At 40.5% G+C, this 22,148-nt stretch overlaps 1 protein-coding gene across 1 annotated transcript in view; it reads left to right on the top strand.

The window, feature by feature from the left end:
• setd3 (SET domain containing 3, actin histidine methyltransferase) overlaps positions 1-21,663 on the top strand; it is a 72,760-nt gene extending 51,097 nt beyond the window's left edge. The window contains 8 exon segments of the mRNA XM_028566348.1: positions 1,381-1,404; positions 1,406-1,440; positions 6,063-6,177; positions 6,295-6,369; positions 8,322-8,488; positions 10,678-10,763; positions 18,854-19,014; positions 21,150-21,663. Of these exon segments, the coding sequence (XP_028422149.1) occupies positions 1,381-1,404; positions 1,406-1,440; positions 6,063-6,177; positions 6,295-6,369; positions 8,322-8,488; positions 10,678-10,763; positions 18,854-19,014; positions 21,150-21,641 (1,155 nt within the window). The 3' untranslated portion in view covers positions 21,642-21,663.
• Positions 21,664-22,148: the final 485 nt, after the last annotated feature.

The following is a 22,148-nucleotide window of genomic DNA, read 5'->3' as shown; positions in this document are numbered from 1 at the left end:
AACACATAATGCATCCATAATTATCATCTAATAATATATTATTATGCAATAAAATTTATTTGTTCATCAAAAATAGACTTTTTCTGTTGTATTCTAATCTGGGAGAGCTCTAAAGGGTTTTAAAATCACCAAAAATATCACTGAAATCACTAAAATATTCTCAGGCTTTGGTTTTGTATCATGACATCTTTTTCACTACTCTAGAATTTGCAGGGGTCCGTGTATCTTTTTGGTCATTCGATTTGGTATTAAAAACTTATATTTTTAAATGGAAATGTTTTTGCATTTTTCCTTATTTATGGTTAAAAAGGGATGAGTGAAATAAAAAATAATTTTCATATTGTGAGACCGGATGTTGTCATTTACATGGCAACAGTTCTCATAAATATAATAAATCCTTCACAAATCTTAAAGTGTGTTTCAGACATCCTCAATGCTTTATCTAAATGTGTTTTACAACAGTAAGGAGTTAAAAAAACGGAGGATCAGTTGTTCACCAATGTAAGTTATTTTTCCCTCAACTGCCGAATAGGACGCTGCAAATCGGAAGCTAACTTCAAGTTTCCTTTAAGATTCCCCTTCACTGCCGAATGCAACTTCAGCATCGTCTCGGGGAGTGCCATTGAGCTTGAGTTATTTTCAGCGCAAAATCTCCTCCCATTTCTTGCAGAAAATCCTCTTGCACTTTCCTGTGATATGCGCACAGAGATTTCTGCAGTTGACAGGCCTTGTTTCGCCATGTCTAAAATCGCATCAGAGTGGGGTTCCAAAACCATTTAAGCCTGGGCTAAAGCCACACTGGTGCACTGGCAATTTTACATTTTGGCAAACTCCAAAATGTTTTGAAATAGAAAATTAAAAATCAAAGCATTTTGTTTTAATTTTGCTCATCCCTTTTGACCATAAAATGGTTTTGCCACCTCCCTTGTACTCTCTCAGCTTGTACCTCCCCCCCCCCTTGTTTAAGCTCAGGACCATTTGCAAATGGCTCTGGTAGGTGGTGGCTGTGGCTTTAAATGGAGAAACCGGCAGCATTGACAGACTCATACTCTCCAACACACACACAGAAACACACACCCCGTTTCAGGCCTAAATTGATGAGGCAGATTTATGACTGCTGCTGGCCACAACAAATTAAGTTGACAGTGATGTATGTGAGGGGGCGAGTGTCACACTGCACTAACGGACCACCCACCCACACACACACACACACACACGCCTGCCCCAGTGGCGTCTATGCCTTGTCCTTCTTGTTAGGTTTCCCTGTCAGGCAGCCCCTCTCCAGCATACCTGCATAATGAAATTCTTCATTCTGATTTGTGTTTTATTTTTTTCTTCTCTCCCTTTTTCTATTCGACCACCTTCTTCCCTCCATCCCAGACTCATCCTGCTGCAAGCAAACTCCCCCCTGAAGGACAGCTTCACATTTGAAGACTACAGGTGTGTGTGTGTGTGTGTGTGTGTGTGTGTGTGTGTGTGTGTGTGTGTGTGTGTGTGTGTGTGTGTGTGTGTGTGTGTGTGTGTGTGTGTGTGTGTGTGTGTGTGTGTGTGTGTGTAACCATTTTCCATTCTCAGTAAGAATGTAAAAACATTCTCAGGTAAAACCATCCATGTTTCAGCACTGCAATAGTAATCCTAGTACTTTCTTACAACTGGCTGCCAATACACAAGATGGGTTAGGGTAAGGCAAGGCAGCTTTATTTATATAGCACATTTCAGCAACAGGGCAATTCAAAGTGCAGGTTAGGGTTAGGGTTAGGGAGTCCAGTGAGGTGTACATTTTGGAGGTAGGCTGCACCTTTGACTCCAGCATGGAGGAGGCTTTCTACACCAAGGTAGTTAAATACCAACCACTCCTAAACACCATCTCAAAGTGAGGCTATAGGTGCAGACTGCTTGTTTTCATATTTGGTAGCCTAGGACACACACAGGTTGGTAGTAAGAGGGCTGCAACAACTTGGGATTGCCAAAAAGAGGGCTAAACAGCTCACACAGTACTGTGCCATATCTGCTGTTATTGGCTGCCGCCAGATATGGCGGGGACGTTGCTACTTATACCCTTAAAGTGATATTGTGAAGACCTGCTGCATGCCACTGGTCCATGAGTTTGCGTGTGTATTATACTGCATTAGTAATATGTGTGTCCCTGTATCATTTTCGTCATGTGGACATAAAGTGTGTGTGTGTGTGTGTGTGTGTGGGCAATATTATCTACATTTTTATGTATGTCGTTCCTATAAGAATATCTCCCTTCGAATATTTCTGGTTTATTTTCATAGGTTTGGCCATCATTCCTATTGGTAATAATAACATTGCAGTAAGGCTGTGCAATTAATCGATATTTAAACATGATTATGACTTTAGCTCACAATGATCACAAAAACAGAATTTTCGAGAAAAACAATTATTTAGCTCATTATGTTTTGCAAGTAAAATCTTATTTTCTCTTGTGTTCTGAATGAAAAAAAAATGTTATCAAGGGGTGATAGAATGATTATATAGGGTATTTCACACTGTTCCTTAAGGTCTCCTAATAGGGTACGTAACATTGGTTGGGCTGAAAATGGCCCAAGTGCTATTCTATGGGCCCTTAACTACACTGTGAATATGGCCCTATTTAGAAGATGAGCTTTTCTTCCAAATATGATTATGCTCATGAATATTTAGATGAGCTGCGCGCTGATTGGTTGAGCGAACCACATACACATACATTGGAGACGAGACAGCACGTCTCATATTTCAGACACTGCAACATTAAACATTGTTTGTCTGCTTACCATGCTAACGTGAAAGACTTGTCACTTCAAGCATGCAGCAGAGCAATATTATGAACATAATCCACCTCCGGTCCCGCTACAGACCGTTGAAAAAGACGGGTTCAGAGCAATGATTAAAACATTGGATTTAAGATGTCTCGCCTCGCTGAAATTCATCCGCCAACCTGCCAACGTTATTCAAACAGCGAAGGAGGCTGACAGCAGAGCTCCGTTCAGTCCCCCACTACAACCACACTACAACCTAACTTACCTGTGGCCAAGGTAGTGTTTATATAACTAGCTTACAACTATTTTCTTTTGAAAGGGAAACAATGTTAAAGTTGTTTGTATGTGTATTCATTCGATTTGAGTTTATTTTACTACTTTGCAGGAAAAAAAATAGTTTAGATTCTGTAACTGTTTAATGGATTCTCTTTCATATAACCTCATTGTATAATGTTGTGGAGCCAAACCCTTTTGTAATCAAAGCTGTTAGTAAACATGATGACAGTAAAATGTTTTTGTGATATTCTATGTACTGACAGTAGAATAAGCTATTATAAACCTATATAAAGGCCCATTATTGTTATTTATTAAAATTTATTTTAAGAAGTTTGATTGCATTATATTTTCGATTTGAATACACAATTGTTTTTTAAATAACAAATAAATAAGGATTCAATACATTACATCCATGTTATTTTGTCTTAGGAAAGTAATGTTTAGTTAGGAAGGTCTGGTGCCTTTAGTCTCTTCCACATGGTGGAAGGAAGGTATAAGGTGTGAAATACAGTTTATTATTAATTCAACAACAGTATCGGATCGGTATCGGGTATCGACAGATACACAAAGCCCTGGCATCGGTATCGGGACATTGTTTTGAGACAGGATATGCCTAATTTTGGCAATGTTACGCATCTGAAAAAAGGCTGTTCTTGAGGTTTGTTTTAATTGGGCATTAAAGGATATATCCTGATCAAAAATAACTCCTCTATATGTCTGACAGTAGTGCTGGAGGCCAGGGCAGTGCCATCCAGAGTAGCTATATCTTTAGATAATGAGCTTCTGAGTTTGGCCCAGCACAATAACCTTGGTTTTGTCTGAGTTTAACTTCAGAAAATTGTAGGTCATCCAGGATTTCATATCTTTAATACATGCTTGAAGTTTAGCTAATTGACTGGTTTCGTCCGGCTTGATTTAATAGGTATGATTGGGTGTCATCCGCATAACAGTGAAAGTTAATTGAGTGTTTCCTAATAATATTGCCTAGAGAAAGCATATACAAGGTGAATAGAATTGGTCCAAGCACTGAGGCTTGTGGAACACCATGGCTAACTTTAGCGTGCCTGGAGGATTCATCGTTAACATTAACAAATTGAGATTGATCAGATAAATAGGACTTAAACCTTAAACCAGCTTAGTGCGATTCCTTGACACAGACAATCCTCTGCTCACTTTTACCTGCTACAAAAAAAGGTACAGTGCTAGTACAGGGAAATGAGGCAAGCCTCAACTCCTTTGAGGAACTCTTCCCCAAGCTGAAAGCAGAGGCTGAAAGAGACCGACCTAGTACAAGCAGCAACACTATGGGAAGAGACACAGGATCAGATCAGGAAGGCACCATGATCCCAGAGGTCACAGAGCCAGGCCTGAAGCCAATCCAAAATGAAGGAGGATGCAACCAACAAAGACTTAAGCGTCAGCAAAGCGTTTCAATAGATGAGAGAGCAACCCCTGAATTAGAGCTGCAATGGTTCTCTGCCAAGTTACATGCATGCCACTGTCCCAACAACTACCCTCTTCCCTTCTACCAAAACACCACCTCCCTCCAACAGTGACAGCTCCCCCTTTCAACAGCCTTTACCTACCTCTACTCCTACTCATGGACTCAAAACCTTGACACCAACCGCCTTTTTCCTGGCCTCAACACCACAGCCAACAGCTGCCGAAACACAGGTCATGCCACGGAGCTGCTCAGACAGGATACATTGCGGAACCCCCAGTACATTGTGGTGCATACAAGCACCAATGACCTCCGCACCCTACACCGAGGCACAGGCGAGACACTTCTTTGGCAACTGAATTGGGAAGGATGTCTTTCACTGCACCGACACCCTCTCCTGGGTCAGGCTCAAGTTGAAAACGTGTTAGCTTGAGATCTTCTTTTCTCTGAGATGATGAAATCTAAAATGGGCCAAAGTATTTGCCTTCATTGAAGAAGAATTCTAGATGACTGTAGTGTATGCGCACAGTATGCGGTCAGGTGCTGCACTATGTACTTGTGACACATTTCCACCTTTTGGGTTCTGTTGACATAGCGCAGCAGAACCCTAAAATTATCATTTATGTACAGTATTCAAATTTTAGTTGTATGATTCAATTCAGAATTGTGATTCCTCTTTATTATGGCCTTTAATTGACTGGATAGCTTGAAGACAAGACAAAAGGAGAGAGGGGGAACTTCATGCAGCGATGGGTTGCAGGTCAGATTCAAACACGGGCAAGAGGTCGCCCCCAGGATTGTGATTCTTAAGTGAATTGTTTTTTCCCTAGTTTAGATAATCTGCCTTAACTGTTGGCTTGTTAACAAAATGTCAGCTCACTTAGTGAGTGAAATGTTTACCATAACTTATGTAGGTAATGGCCAAAACTATAAAACATAACACCCAAGTAGTAATAAACTGCAATTGACTCTTCACCAAGTCCTGCATCTCAAAGTCAGACTGGCCAATCATAGCATAGGACAACTATATAACTGCTCAATAGACTGTCATGCAATCGTTTTAGATTTTCTTCATTTTCAGGCTGGTTTCGTGGATTTTAAGTTGTTAAATGTTGTGCTTCGATCATAGTGATACTTGTTACCCAGAGAGGTTGGAAGAAGATCTGGGGATCTTTTTTTAACTGGTGGTGTCACTGAAAATGTGCAAAGTTTCACCTTAATTTCATTGCTTCTTCAGATGATGTGGTGGTTCACTTTTACAACGTGATCTGTAGGCTTTAGCTTCTATCTTTATCTTTTTAAGATCATTTTAGATAATTAGTAATATAATATTTCTTAAGGGAATGGCAAAGGACAATTTGTATTCGTCCTCCACTCTCCTTTTCATCCTCCTTCCTTCTCTCTACATCCTCACCTGAAGCAAGGCTTCTCTCTGTTTGGCAATATAGTCCAGTACAGTCAATTAGAGTCCATGAACTTCCTTTTCCTTTATGAAGCAAGAGCTTCTGTTGCCCAGGATGTCAGTGATGCCTGTAAATAAACTTCACTGTAACAAGCAGTGATTGGTTGATCGTATGTGACAGGTGGGCAGTGTCCTCGGTGATGACCCGCCAGAACCAGATCCCTACTGAGGACGGCAGCCGGATTATTCTGGCCCTCATCCCCCTTTGGGACATGTGTAACCACACAAATGGACTGGTAAAGTATTTTTGTCACACTCCCACACACCTACAAACATTGTTATTTGATTAACGTTGAAATGTTTTTATTGAGTTCTGGTAAAGGTTGAATTAGTAGGTTGTTGTTGATCTGCAGATCACCACTGGCTACAACCTGGAGGATGATCGCTGTGAATGTGTGGCACTGCATGACTACAAGGAGAATGAACAGGTGAAGACGTTATTACTACTCATACATATATTATTACTACTACATACTCTACATAGTATTTATTGTCTGTCTTGCTTCGCTCTCTCTGCATAAACCTCTTATCAATGCTATTAATGTTGGCAGCAAAGTAAAAGATGGAGAGACAGGTAAAAATAGGCAGGTGAGAGAAAAGACAGGAATGAATATATATGGCATCAGCTCGACAGTGAGGGGATCCGACTTTCAGTGTTGGACAAGTGGAGGAATTTCCTTCCCTCTTGTCATGTTTTTATTTTTTGGGCTTTATTTTAATAAAATAGCTGAAGAGGAAAGGAGGGAGAGAGAGAGGGGACGACATGCAGCAAAGGGGTGAAGGTGTGACTCGAACCCAGGCCGCTGCGTTAAGGACTGCGCCTTAGTATATGGCCCCTCTTGTCTTATCCCTCCTCTAAAAGGACACATTTTAACAATTAGACAGTATGATGTTAGTTTTATGCACACCCATTCAAATACATTTTCTTTTCTGCTTCACCACATATATGACAGTATATTTGACATTTTCCCATTAACATGGAACCATGGCCGTAGCCAAAATTCAGCTCATTACTCAAATTACTCATTACTCTCTGCCACCCACATGGCATGAAAATTTCACTTTATGAGGTTTTTTAACATTAATATGAGTTCCCCCAGCCTGCCTATGGTCCCCCAGTGGCTAGAAATGGCAATAGGTGTAAACCGAGCTACAGACACAGAAATGGCACATACTAAGGAAAGCTCATTGTGGGACTGGCTCTAGTGGCTGTAATTCTGCACCAAGGCAGAAATTTGGGAAAGAGACTTCAGATACAGTATTAGGGGACCACTAAGGTCTATATAAAAGAGACTTCAGATACAGTATTAGGGGACCACTAAGGTCTATATAAAAGAGACTTCAGATACAGTATTAGGGGACCACTAAGGTCTATGTAAAAGAGACTTCAGATACAGTATTAGGGGACCACTAAGGTCTATGTAAAAGCATCCAAAGAGCACCATGTCATGGGACCTTTATGTCTGAAATTATTTGGACTAGTGCATAAAAAAAAAGAAAGAAACACTGGTGAAATGAACTCAGCAGAAGTATTAATTCCCAAATGGGCGTATTAGTCGCTTGCTTTGACATAACCATCGTGGTTACAAAGAGTATAAAACCGAGACCTGTGACATGTTCATAGTACTTTGGTGGTATACTATTGTGGCTCACATAATGACAGAAATGAAAAGACCTCCGGCTGAATTCCTTTTTTAATTATTGCTGTGGGCCGCACTTCGCTGCTGCTTTGAGTGTTTTCGGCAGAACCCACTGTAGACAACATGCGCAACTCTGCGAAGCTTCAGAGCTTTGTATCAGATTTCATAGATCTTTCAAGTAGTCTTTTCTAGTAAATTGAGGGACAGGGTCAGCGTCAACGCTTCCACCTCAGCATGTGTTTTCAGGTGTTGGGGAGTACTACTGCATATGTGAAAAAAGTATCTCCAGGGGGAGCTGTGTGATGTCTGATAAATGTTCCTAAGTGATGTCACTTGAGTCAGTTGTTGGTTGGAGCTGAAGACTACAAGTTTGAAAAAAACAACTGGGGGGTGTGGAGTTAAAAAGAAGTGAGCTCTGTAGCATGCTCCTCATCTTTGCTGCAGGCTAGAGGCTACATTAGCTGCTTCTAGCATAACCCATCCGAATCTCTGACCAAACTGTCAGCAGTCAAGTTGCATTGAGGGTCATGTAAGTGCCAGGTTTGGACAAAGAAGAACAATGTGTGGAATAAAAAAAGGGTTTATCTCAGATTCTGCTGCATCAATTTGAATCCTCTTTTAAAAAAGAAATGAAAACTAAGCAAAGGTAGTGTATGATTCAAAGGATCTTCAATAAAATAAACTGCCATCAATACAGTTGATGATAATGGTGTTGATGCTGATGATTATTCTCCCTGTAGATCTACATCTTCTATGGCACAAGATCCAATGCAGAGTTTGTGATCCACAGCGGCTTCTTCTTCCAAGACAACGCCCACGACCGAGTGAAGATCAAGCTGGGCGTCAGTAAGAGCGAACGCCTCTACGCCATGAAGGCTGAGGTGCTGGCTCGAGCCGGCATTCCAGCGTATGTCCAATTCCTATTTTTCTCACAACAGGGTGTCTAGGACAAACCCTCCTCTTTCTTTTTACTTATCTACAAGTACAGTGTCTGCTCAAATTAATAACTAATTCTGCTTGAAGCGTTACTCTAAAGCTTTTAATATGGGTCAAGGAGAGCTTCAGGCTCATGGCTAACTCCATGCACCTTTCATATAGCCACAGTGCACTTTTGTCTAGCTATAATATATATTTTAACCAATTAGGCCCCCCTTTGGCATAATTGAAACACATTAAATAAATGTTGGAGCAGGTTTTTTTTCTTTTTTTTTTCTCCCCCACCCCACCAAGTATCAATTTACCATCCACCCTAACATTTTCATCACCAAGAAGCTTAATCATTTTATCATTAGCCCCTTAATTGTATGCAACATTCTCTTCTCGGCATTTTTAATCAGACGCCTTATAATCTCTTATTGATGACAGTCTAAATCTCAACAGTGGAAATTAAATGAAACTATCCCCGTTGTTGCAGTGCTGCGCTATTAAACTGACAGATATGCTTGGAGATCATTTTCAAAGGAAACGGCAACAGATTCGGTGTCGGGCCTTGTTGAGATTTTGAGCAGCTGCCATCATCGTACTCGTAAAAAGAGTACGATGATGATGTCTACGTTTTTTCAACTTAGAAATAACTCATTCTGCCTCTACTTCATTTCTGTCTGAAAAGTGGTCACATTTGTGTATTTATTTGCAAATCTGTAATTAGCTCGTCTTCCTAAGTCTACAAAAAAAAAGTGTTCACTTTCCTGAGCTTGATGCTCAATTGCTGAAGCAGTGGACCGAGGGATAATTTAATAGGAGTGGAGAGGCAGCTCTAATGCATTTGTGCAATGTAATAATGTCGACCCTGTGCTACCGATCGCCACATCGATCACTTTGGTGAAATAGGGAGGAAATATTGTCCTCTTCTAAATTACCTCAGTGTGTAATGTTATGATGGGGAATGGATTTTCTGAGTCCTGGATCACACTTGTTTCATATATTTTCTGTCACACTGCTGACTTTCACAATCACAAGAAATACTTCAAAGAGCAACATTAATATTATTGTTGTTTAGAGACACAAGAAAGAGAAGAGTTTGATTTGATAGAATCAGTTAATGTGCAGCAGAGGTGGTGTCCTCGGTTGTACATTTTTGTTAGTATATATATATATATATATATATATATATATATATATATATATCTTCGTCCATCCCATTGCAAACAGATAATTAAAAGAAACAGTTCACCATTTTGAGAAATACGCTTATTTTGCTTTTTTTCTAAGAGATAGATGAGAAGATTGATGTCACTCTCATGATGAAGTCAGGAAATGGTTAGCCTAGTTAAGCATAAAGACTGTAAGCAGGGGGAAATGGCTTGTCTGGTTCTGTTCAAAGTGAGCATGTAGTATGTTTTCTTTTTAACCAGTACATGAACAATAACATAAAAAAAACAGCTTGGGATTTAAGGGAGAGTTACATTCAGGAACTATTACTTAGTGGCAGTTTGTTAATCCACCCAGCACTTTAATGCAGCGTCTCAAGATTAGAATAGAATAGAATACACTTTATTGTCCCAGAGGGGACATTTGTCTTAGGCATAGTGCTACAATCTGTTGCTTCACAACAAAAACATGTAACAGAAAAAACTGTTGATGAGCACAGGTTTTGGTAGGTAGCTACCAAACATGCCAACTTCACTGTGACAACAGAACTCTTTGAAGCTGCACACTGCATCACTGCACCAGACTGTTGTTCACCAAGAAGTAGTTGTGGCATGTGGGTACATTTTTTAAAACTTTGGACCAAGCCAGGCTAGCTGTTTCCCACTGTGCCTAGTCTGTAAGCTAAAATAGGCTAATCGTGTCCTGACTACAGCTCTATACTGAACACAGACATGACATGATTTCAATATTCTCATTTTACTCTCAAAAAGAAAAAGCAGGTAAGCCGATTTCTCGATATGTCAAACTATTCCTTTAAGGGTAAATTTTTTGCTGCTGTCATTTCCAGAATGTGTATTACAGTCTGATTGTACTGAATGTTTAGCCTCTTATACAGTAACACAATCAGACATTTTTTTATATGTAAACAGTGCACATATTTTCTTTTTTTATTCCTTGTATGTGTTTAGTGATTTATTACTAATATTACCAATGTTTTGTTTTCAGGTCCTGTATCTTTGCTCTGCACTGTAATGAACCCCCCATTTCATCCCAGCTCCTGGCCTTCCTCAGAGTCTTCTGCATGACAGAGGGTAAGACACTGACCAATACACACAGGCATGTCTGAACTGGAGGACATCTAAAACACACACAAACACACACACACACACACAGTGAAAGCGTACTTTAAAACAAAATATGCCACAGTTTCCGACGCTCCTCCGAGACCATTGTCAAGCGACTGCTTCCTCCGCACATCAGTGGAGGGAAGTAGATGGAGAGGAGATGGAGGTATAGGAGAAAGAGAGGGAAAGAGCAAAGCCTGTCCAATCCTGAGCTGGTTAATTGATCAAGGCAGGCCACCAGATGTGTAGAGGGAGCAATCCACCAGGGGATTTACAATATTCATCGACGTATGCGGAATGGAACCGGTGTCATAAATCCCCAACCACACAAGGCCACATCCTCCTCTGTCACAGGACTGATCTTCAGGAACATGCTTGATATATTATTCACATATTTTGCTGCATGTTAATTTTTAAAACAGCCCCTATGCCTTTGGATGCGTGTGTGCGAGGGGTGGGGGGTATCATTGCGTGCATGTGTGTGTGTCGACATTTCTTAACAGTTGTGACATGATGGAATAGTGTGTGCTTGCAACCAGGGAGCTGTAGTTTACCTCTTTCCCCTTCCTATGTAACAAAGCCATGTTGAAGTCCTTAGATGAAAGGCAGCAGGTTAAAAAAGCAAGAAAAGACCCCCTTCAATGACTTCTTTTACACATGACAGAAATGTAAATGTTAATCTTTACAAAAAAGTGTGTTCAGGATATTACCACACAGTGTTGGAAGGTCAAAACTGGCTGGCTTAGCAAATGTTTGACTCAAAATTAAAGCGAGAGTTCACATGTTTTTATGTCTTTTTCAGTGTCAAAGGAGATTATTATTTCATTTCTGTGTCCAAAACTGAGACAGATAAGTCTGCTTTGAGTATAGATATGGGCTTAAAGAGAGTACATTAACCTTAAAACAACTACATTTTTCATTTTAGCCATTATAGAATTGATGCTTGAGCTCAAAATGATCTAATCTGCTGCTGGTGATGTTTGACATTTTAACCAGCAAAAACAACAGTCCCCAACACTGACTAAAAATGTGAAGCCTGCAACATGAATCTTTCTAGATTGCCATTTGCTAATTCAAAATACTGAGTAGAGAACAAAGGTTTGATAAGCGGGGACGGCTCTTAGTCAGGTGGTAGAGCATTCGTCTACCAATAGGAAGGTCAGTGGTTCAATTCCTGCAGTCCCATGTCCTCGGCAAGACACTGTACCCGGAATTGCTCCCGTTGCTGCGCCATCAGTTTGTTAATGTGTGTGAATGTTTATCTGATGAGCAGGTGTATGGCAGCCTCAGCCACAGTGTATGAATGTACTATGTAAAAGCGCTTTGAGTAGTCGTTTAGACTAGAAAAGTGCTATATAAATACAGTTCATTTACATAAGAGATTTCTTAGCAAAAGAGTTTAGCATTTCTGGATATTTTTCTGGCTTGGAACCAGATCCAAAATGGAACCGGGCATCTGTTCCCAGCTCCAGAGACAATACCAAGATGTGTGTAACATTACTTCACAAATATACTGAAAGCAGGGGGAAAATAGTAGCTAGTATCTCTTTGAGAAGTGTAAAACTTTCCCTGCCAACAGCTCCAAAACATGTTATACATGTACTACATGGAGCATCTAAAATTCCTTGTCCTTACATTTAAACTGTTTAACAAGTTCAAGTTTTTCATGCTCAAGTGGTATTTGAGACTTAACATACTCCGATGGTAACTCAATTCACATCAACAGTACATACAAAAAACTTTAGTCAAGAGAAATGTCTGGAAGGGCTTTTAAACTGAACCAAAAAGACCCTGTTTCTTAATCCATTTCTTGAGTTGCATTTTAATGATCATTGATTTAGTTTCAAATGTAAGTAATAAAGCCTGTTACTCAGAATGGGAAGTCCCTCTTTAGATGAAGTGTGTGGCTCTTAAAAGAGCCTTTTATTTGTGATTTAGGATCAGGTTTAACCCCCAAAGCCGTACAGGGTGCCGCCCTGCCTCTTCAGAGTGCACACCACATCCATGGCGGTCACCGTCTTCCTCTTGGCAAACTCTGTGTTAGGTGATGGCATCACGGATCACTTTCTCCAGGAACACCTTAAGCACGCCGCGGGTCTCCTTATAGATCAGAACGGAGATGCGTTTCACTCTGCCAGATGGTAGATGGTGGATTTGGTGATCCCCTGGATTATATCAAGGAGCACTTATGGTTTCTACTGTGTTACTGCTGCATTGCTTCCTGATTTCCCAAGGCCTAAACACAGAAAACCTGTTCGTTGATTGTGTGTCAAGGAGATCAGTGGCGTTAAAAGTAATTTGCATTACACTGGATAATGAGGAGTGGGACATAATTTGTAGGAATATTCAAACGGTCACTTGATGTGAGGGTGCGCATTATTTAGTTCAAGATTATGCATCGGTTCTATTGGACACCAAATTGGTTTAGACTTGAATTAAAAGACACAAAATTATTGGAAATGTTAGACAGAGGACAGCCAATGACTTCGGGCCCTGTCTTGCACCTGGCCAAGTGTCTTTGATAGTTTAAGACCGACGCAGTTATCAATTTCCCATCCAGCGCCCACGTTGTTTAAATAGCAAATGGACCTGTGCCCATCTGTGTGGTCATGTGCGTGCTGGTCTTACAGGGAGGTGTGTTCAGGTGCGTTCTTGGCGTATTGCTATCTTGAGGCAGTGGAAAGTGATCGCACCATTGACCAACCAAAATAATACCAGTAGCATTTCATTTTTATTTGAACTGCGCATTAGTAAAATGGGCCTAGGCTTGTGCACGCAGAGGACAGGTCATGCCTTTGCGGCGAAAAAGTTTAGTTAATTTCCCCCTCAAAAATAGGTAATTGAGCTCCTGTAAAAGGGAAGAGTTAAGGCGCAATCTATAAGAGCACCTTCTCTCACTTTGAGGAAACAGGTCCAGGCACACCCACGCATGGTCAACGATCACTATATTTCCTATCACACATCCTAAAGCAGAGGGAGCCAGTGATTTGGACATAAAAAAATCTATCCTAGCCGTTTTCTAAACTGATTTGGCCAAAATGTAGCATGTAGTATGCAGTATGCAAACAAAAGCTAAATCTGCAGTAGGCCAAAAATGCACAGATGTCGTACTGAGTGAGACTGAGCTGTGACTCGCACACACTGGCCACGGCGCAGGCAGAGGTGAGGGAGAGCAGCGACTCACAGGGCAGAGAGATACCCGTCTCTCTTTGACAGTCTTGTAAATAAATTGTAACATGTAAGTTATACATTACATTTAATATTTCAGTTCACAATTAATGTTTGTTGTATTTGCTTATTTCACATAAAAAGGATGTAAGAAAGAAGAAGTTTTTCTTTAATTTTCAGCATCTTATAAAGTCAACAAACAAAAAATGCAAACCTCAATAAGTTATATTTTTCATTTGCAATGGTGGTGTGAGTTATACTCATACTGTAGTTATGATTTTCATATAACCTCCGGTGACACTTGAACTTTCAATGCATGCTCTCAATCTAACAACAGCCAGAGACCAAATCTCTTTCGTGTCTGAAAGTTTGCATTCCTCAGTCCGATCTTATTCTCTCCTCAGAAATAGGAGTTATGGAAGAAAGGCTCTGCCAACAGATGTTTTTGAAGTAATTACATTTTTTTAAAGCTGCTGCCCCCGCGACCCGACCCCAGATAAGCGGACGAAGATGGATGGATGGTGGGAGTTAATTTTTTTGCCTAGTGCTTTAAGAGCTTGTTCAAAGGCTCAGCCTGGCCTATAGCATACTGCAGAATAAAACAATTTAACTGTTTCATACTGCATACTACTGATGAATACAGTAGGTACTGCTTACTGCAGTCGTCTGCAGTACGTAGTGGGTTTTGTCTATGTCTTGTGCAGTGACGAAAAAAATGCATAGTCTCTCCCAGTTGTATTTCAGCCTGCACGATAACAACTATTCCCAAATTATTCTTAATTTGTTCAATTAATTTAAATTGCAAGTGCTTTGCTAATTAATGTAGCAACCCCCCTTCTCCAGCTAGACCCCACACTGAAACACGTATCTCACCCAGCCGACATGTGCGTTTCTTGCCAAAAATACCACATCATCTTTTGTTTCTTTTAGGACTGGCCATAACCTTTCTCCTCTTGATGGGATTCACCAGCCCATTAACATTCCAGGTTGAGAAACATATAGAGCTTAATTTAGACAACTTCTGAGCCCTTAACAAATACATCAATCAATCAATCAGTCAATCAGTCAAACTTTATTTATAGAGCACTTTAAAACAACCAATGTTGACCAAAGTGCTGTACAGAAGAATAAAAACATTAAGTACATAACTCACACAGGCATGAAATACAAACCGAATACAAATAAAACAAGTTAAAGCAGTACGCCACCGTTTGTTGAAAAAGGGTTATTCACCGTCTCCTCTATATTTATATAGGTGGGTAAACGCATTGCCTTAGTCCGGCAGCCCCGCCGCTATCTTAGCTTAGCGTAGTGAATGGAATCTTTTGTTGCCGTTAACATGTCGTGAGTAAAAGTGACCCAACAAAAACAAAACCTAATTACTTCTTGTGGCCTGCGTATTCACAATGAGTACAAATAGCAATGCAGATTAAGTCTTGACCATTTCCTAGGCAGATATTTTGGGACTATATTTGGTGGAAGCACAGCCGAAGCACTGCTACTCGGGCACAAAGTCTATCTTGTGAAAACTCGGTCCATGAGGTCAAGGTCAAATTTATTATCCCAAATTCTGCTGGGCAAGATACATATACACAAAGACGCTTCAAAGAGTCATAAAAACAGATACAAATATAAATATGAATAAATATAATGTTATTTTCAATGTGCCATCCCCCCCCCCCCTTCCATCCACCTAACAAACACCCACAATTTGGATTTATTGAAAGGTGTACTGTTTCTTGGTGTATCGTCATCATCACGGGAGAAAAATGTGATTTTCTATCTTTTATCTTTAAGTAAGACGAAGTAGGTGCATTGATTCCTAAGACTTGCTAGTCTTTTAATCCATGGCTTCTTGTTGATTTGTGGAGTATCATGCTGTTACCAATGCTGGTGTTGTCTCTTGTGTGTGCAGTGATGTAGGGTTGGGCATCAAGAACCGATTCCTAATCGGAATCGTTTCAAAAATTACGATTCTATCGGAATCGTTTCTTTATTGGAATCGTTTTGGAATCGTTTGGAGGATTTTGTTTCAAATCCGATCATCACTTTCCAATTTACGTGCGCAAGTTTGGGTTTCTGTTTCGGCCAGGTGCTTTGTTGTGTTGCAGCCTTGGAGTACAGTAAGCGGTGCTCTAGTCTGGCTTTATTTTACGTTGAAAAAGCCCCGTCAAATTGCAACCCACCTTTGAATCAAAATAAAACTTTCCTCTTATTTGTGGAATAAGCATGTGACCCGTTTCAACTCCACCCCTCAAAGAATCGGAATCGAGAATCGATGAGAACCGGAATCGAAAGGAAGAATCGGAATTGGAATCAGAATCGTTAAAATCCAAACGATGCCCAACCCTACAGTGATGTAACTCACAACAAACACCATACAATGGCACACTAAACATGTAGCAACATATTCATGTAGCACATCCACTTAATGGGAAGAAGCTCGGCTTAAAACCCATGATAACCATTTTTACCTTAACGAACTCCAACACCAAGCAACTAAATGAGCACATAGCAAAAACATAAAATACTTCATACTAGCCACACATACAATATTTCATATGAAAGGGGAAATTTCACTGTTTCCAATGGTATAGGTCATCACTCTACAACAAAAAAAACCGAGACAGCAGCCAAAGAAAAGCAAAGAATTAACTTCACTTTATACAGCCATAACATAACATTGTCTTACCTTTTCTGTTGTCTCTGTGTCAATTTGAAATAATTCCTGACAGTCTACAGGTATTTTCCTTTCTGGGGGGAGGTGTCTAACTTCGAGCAGTGGAGTCTCATGACGGTGCTGAGTAAAAGGCTTCTTTCAGCCTACATTGTATATTCCCCCTTGTGTTGGCTAATGGAGTTGTTGACATGCAGGGTTTAAAGTATTCCGGCACCATGCAGGATCTCCGGCGTGTGGCCGTGAGGAAACAAAACTTTTACAGTTTAATATTTTTGAGTCAATTGATTTCACCTACCAATCATATGAGAGGAACGCAGCTCTAACCAACGCAGAGCTTAAAGTACTCGGGCCTGGTGCTGGATATACTGGCGTATGACTATTTTACAAAAATAAATAAATGAAAAGGCAATGACAAGAGGAAAATGTTGGAGACGTGAAGCTGTTTGGCATCAAATTGAGGGAGCCGGGGGCTTGCTTCTGCAGCGCATGTTCAAGGAAGATACTTTACGGCAGCAGCGGTAAGAAAGTGCTTGCTAGTCATTAGATGCTAGTCACAAAGCTTCGGTCCGTGCACTCTGTCATATGAGTACGTTACCGGCAACGACAGCTACCGCTGCGACTGCGCCTTCAGTGACCGACTGTGTTTGCGATACAAACAATACGTGTGTGCACGTTCATAGCAGAACACGATTTGTCATTAACGATGGCCACTGTGTAAAAGCTATCTGAAGCCTTGACAAAGCGGTCTGTTTGGAATCAGCATGGCAGCTATTTAAACAGAACGGCCTTGAGTTTAGACATCTAGCTATATGAAAAGCTAAACAATGCTAAGTTTTAAATAAATGTACATAAAGCAACTAATGTTAACATGGACAAAATCATGAATGTACTAATTTGATTTTTTGATGATGACCTGGCCAGAGTAACAACACGACATCTAGAAAGTTTTGTTTTCACAATGATTTATTGTAGGATTATGATGTTATTGCAATATGTAAATCTCCATTGACTGTTAATTTAACATATGGTTGGAAGAAGTAAAAATTGAACCAAAACTACTTACTACTTAAAAATGATGACTTTTATTATTGTGTAATGTAAGAAGGACTTTAACCTTTTTTGCCAGTCAAATTAACTTTAATGGGTGCATATTGAAACATTACACTGTTACACATTACCTTTATTATAGTCTCACATTGCCAGATCATCCTCCACAGCGCTGCCAAGGAGGGTCTGGCTAGTCCACACAGCATTCTGGGATGAGAGAAAAATATGCTCTGGTTTATTGCCATTTCTTTAAACCAATCAGAATCATCTTGGGCAACGCTAAGTGCCGGACAGAGCCACGGTGCCTCTGCAAAAGTGCCTCAGGAAGGAACTTGTTTTGGTGGAACGTGTTGTTTTATTCGTGCAACAGAAAACTGTGATTGGACAGATAGTCTAGCTAGCTGTCTGGATTTACCCTGCAGAGATCTGAGGAGCAGTTAACCATAGTCCTCACAAATCCACCGGAGTTTAAAATTACAACACAAAGAAAGTGGAAGGTAACAGACATCTTGTCGAAAAGAGGAATATCCGGCGGATTTTCCGGCAGCACCGGAGCAATCCCCGAAGTGGAATGTTGTGAATATAGACTACCTTTATTATCATACCAAGATCGTTAAAATAAGCCTTGTAATTGCAGAGATATACTCCATTCCTTTTAGGAATGTCACTTTCGAGCAGGGGCCTAAGTCAGAGGCGTAGGGTTTAAGAGGTTAATTGGCTCTGTTTGAGTTGACTGCATGTTAGATAAGGGCTAATTATTTTGAGCTTATTTCAGACCGGTTCTGATTGTCATTAGGACCATTTCAGATTGGATCTATTTTGTTAAAAAGTAAAATATCTGCATGACAGTTGGGGTTGTTTTTCATGTGTCTTTTTGGGATCAGTTCCAAAACTTTGGACCCATGAAGACCTCTACTCTGACAGCAAACAAGTATGCGTCTAAAACCTTTTGTCTGTTTTTTTAATGGGGAAAAAAAAACTAGCTGTCAATAGGATATGTATTGACTAAAAGGTAATGGGTTCGTCACAAGACATGAGTCTTACAAATCCATTTCCTTTTATAGTCAGTGTCCCTCACCTTCACTACTTTTCTCTAATGGCTTGCTTTTGTGCTTTGTTTTTTTTTTTTTTGAAGAGATGCTAATATTTAGTTTGATTTCAGAGGAACTGAAGGACTATCTGTTTGGAGATCGGGCCATCAATAAAATTTTCACCCTGGGCAACAGCGAGTGCCCTGTCAGCTGGGAGAACGAGATCAAGTTGTGGACTTTCCTTGAGACTCGAGCTGCTCTGCTGCTCAAGACCTACAACACCACCTCACAGGTCAGCCAGCTGCAATTTAACTTATGTTGAAAGTTGTCATAAACAGGGTGCTCAGGGGGTCAGTATGGTTCAAACGAACCGAATTGTATGAATGGTTGTCCTTACAAGTCTTAAGCAAAAAGTGTTTGTCTTTTTACATCTTCTGAATGGCAGTGTTTCCCATACATATATGTTCTACTTGGGCGCCCCCACCCAGGTTGACAAATCCAAATTAAATATTTTTCTCCAATCAACAATAACAGTATTTTTATAGTGCACACAGACCAGCGGCCTCCAGCTTTTTCCCCCCTGAAGTCGCGTGTGTGTGAAAGCTCCAAACAATCCACGCTGCTTGTAGTGTTTTGGCTTCCTGTGGCATTAACTGTACTAATAAACCGTAAAAACACCACGCCGCTGTGAAAGCGCCCCCAACGTCATCTGTTCACCCTCCCCGTGGAGTCTCTTTGCTCAAACTGATCTTTATAATGAAGATAAGAATGTACTGGAGCTAAACAGAGCTAACTGCTAGCCGGAGCTAATCACTGCTAACTGAGCCTGTTCAAGTTCTTTGTCTCCGTGCCCATACCCATTAGCTGTAATTATAGACTCAAACCCAAATAAAACCCAACATTTTATTAAGTTGGCTGTAAAAGTTTACAATCCAAAGTTTTTTGAATGACAGATATGTGTTCAGATGAGATCTTGAATGCAACAGGACACATGTAATGTTATAGTACAAAACACTAGACACTAAACACTTTTTAAAACAATCTATGATCTATAAAAAACTAAATTAACAAGAACTAACTTCAGATAGCCTTAGTGTAATATGATTTAACAGGAGTTAGGAGGAGACATGCCGTGCACACAGTGTTGAGATTTATAATAACTTTCTGTATGGATCATAGTAGTAGGGGTGGTACGGTTCACAAAACCCACGGTTCGGTTCGTATCACGGTTTTAGGGTCACGGTTTTAGGGTCACGTTTTTCGGTTCTGTACGGTTCTTGTTATTTTTTCTTTTAATCTTTAACACTCGAATATACTTCAGCATATAGCTAAAATTAGCATATTGAATGCATGTTGCACAAAACATGCACACAGTGGCAGTTCTATATTGTTTTATTTCATCATAGGTACCATGAAATCCAAAATGTTCCCGCACACCAGACTATAAACGACGCTGGCGCATCCTCCAGCTCTGGGCTGCCTCTCTCCCACTTGACATTTCTGCAGGTGACGTGACGTGACCTGCAGCGGCACCCCACTCCACTTGAGGAAAGGTCGGCTCGGTGTCTCTCAAAATCTGACGAAAATCTTTTAAACTGACCTTTGTCGATCTGAAATGAAGACAGATTCAGCAACTGCACAGAGACTAGCGAACCGAGACTAGCGAACCGAGACTAGCGAACCGAGACTAGCGAACCGAGACTAGCGAACCGAGACTAGCGAACCGAGACTAGCGAACCGAGACTAGCGAACCGAGACTAGCGAACCGAGACTAGCGAACCGAGACTAGCGAACCGAGCGGTTCGGGTGTTTTTTCATTAACCGTACCACCCCTACATAGTAGGCTATGTTTTTAATGTTATGTTGTTAATACATTTAACATTTGGGCTCGGGGTAATCAGGTATTTTATCTGCATAACATTTATGACAAACCAACCAGATTTAATTGACAAAGCACATCATAAGCTACACTTCATCTGTATCTGTATCATCTTCTAGTTGATTAGTTATTTCTTTCTAAATTATCTGTTAGTGTTGTAGTCATTGTTTTCAATAAATAGTTAATAGGCCTCGGTTTTGATTAGTTTATTAATGAACCCAGCCGTCACATGCCACACCGTCACATCCTGCGCCACCGACCACCACAAGTAAATTCTCAAACTGGGAAACTCTGGAATGGCCACAATCAAAACGCACGATTGTTAGATTGACGATTTCGGAAAGATACAAAAATTGTAGAATGCAAGCTACTCCAAATCTGAAGTCAGAAAGGTGTTGATTGAACTTTTCAAAGATCTGAAAAGAGCTTTGGAATTTAATGTGAACTAGAATTAGTCATTTTTAACCTACTTATGACCTTTTCTCATGTTTCCCTCCCTCTTTCTTCACTTTTCTCTACCTTTTAACTCCTGGCCTGGTCTCTTCTAGGAGGACCGCTCTGTTCTAGAGAAACCTGATTTGTCTCTCCATTCTCGCATGGCAATCCAGCTCCACCTCGCCGAGAAACAAATCCTAGAGAAGGCGTCTGCTAGTGGACGGGCCAAACGTTTGCACTTTGAGAAGAAGCTGGAGGAGGGTGCTCCGTTGCCTCTGTACGAGGAAAACGATATCGCTTTGCTGGAGAATACTGACGCAGATGCAAAGCTTCCTCTCATCTTACGCAAGCTGGAGGAGGTGGAAGAAGGCCAGGAGATCCAGGCAGAGGAGCACAGTCACCTCCTGAATGGGGAGAAGGCTGTGTATGTTATGGATATGGAGGCTAATGGAGAGCCAGGGCAGGAGGAGACTCAAGAGAAGGTCAGCAAAGATGCTAATTCAGCTTCGGACTCGATTAGGAGTTCAACCCAGAAGGGCCAAAGGGAAGTGGTCGATCTAAGTGCCAGTCGAACTGAAGATAATTCCAAAGAGAACAGTGAATAAATTGATTTCACTTACTGCCACAGCTGATTCTATTTATTTATTTTTGCGTCTCTTACATGGCTCAGAAATATACAGTAGAAGCTGAAAAAATTTGAATTCAAAGTCGCAGAACTTTTCCATCTGTATGTTTTATCCAGCTGCTGAACTTGTTTTAAAATGCTGCCAGTGTGTCCCTCACCGTTCTGTGCAAAAGAGCTTTGGACTAAAATTAGCTTCTTTTTTGTTTGAAACTTAAATTGACATTTAAACAGTCGGAGGCCTATAGCATAGAAAGAAAGCAAAGGGGGAACACCACAAACTGGTTCAAGCTAATTGTTAGGTTAAGAGAAAAAAACTAAATGGAGTTAGGTGAATGTTATTCCCACAAAGCCAAAATTTGTCAAAATCTTGTGAATTGGTTGCTTTATTACTGCAGTTTGTCTCCATATATGTCCATTATGCTTTGAGTTGACAATCATGTTCTCTAGTGCATTTTGGGGCGTGCTACTGAGTTAAGAACAATAACTG

This window comes from Perca flavescens, chromosome 20 (genome assembly GCF_004354835.1).
Source record: "Perca flavescens isolate YP-PL-M2 chromosome 20, PFLA_1.0, whole genome shotgun sequence".
NCBI lineage: Eukaryota > Metazoa > Chordata > Actinopteri > Perciformes > Percidae > Perca > Perca flavescens.
This window is presented reverse-complemented; position numbering and strand designations above follow the sequence as displayed.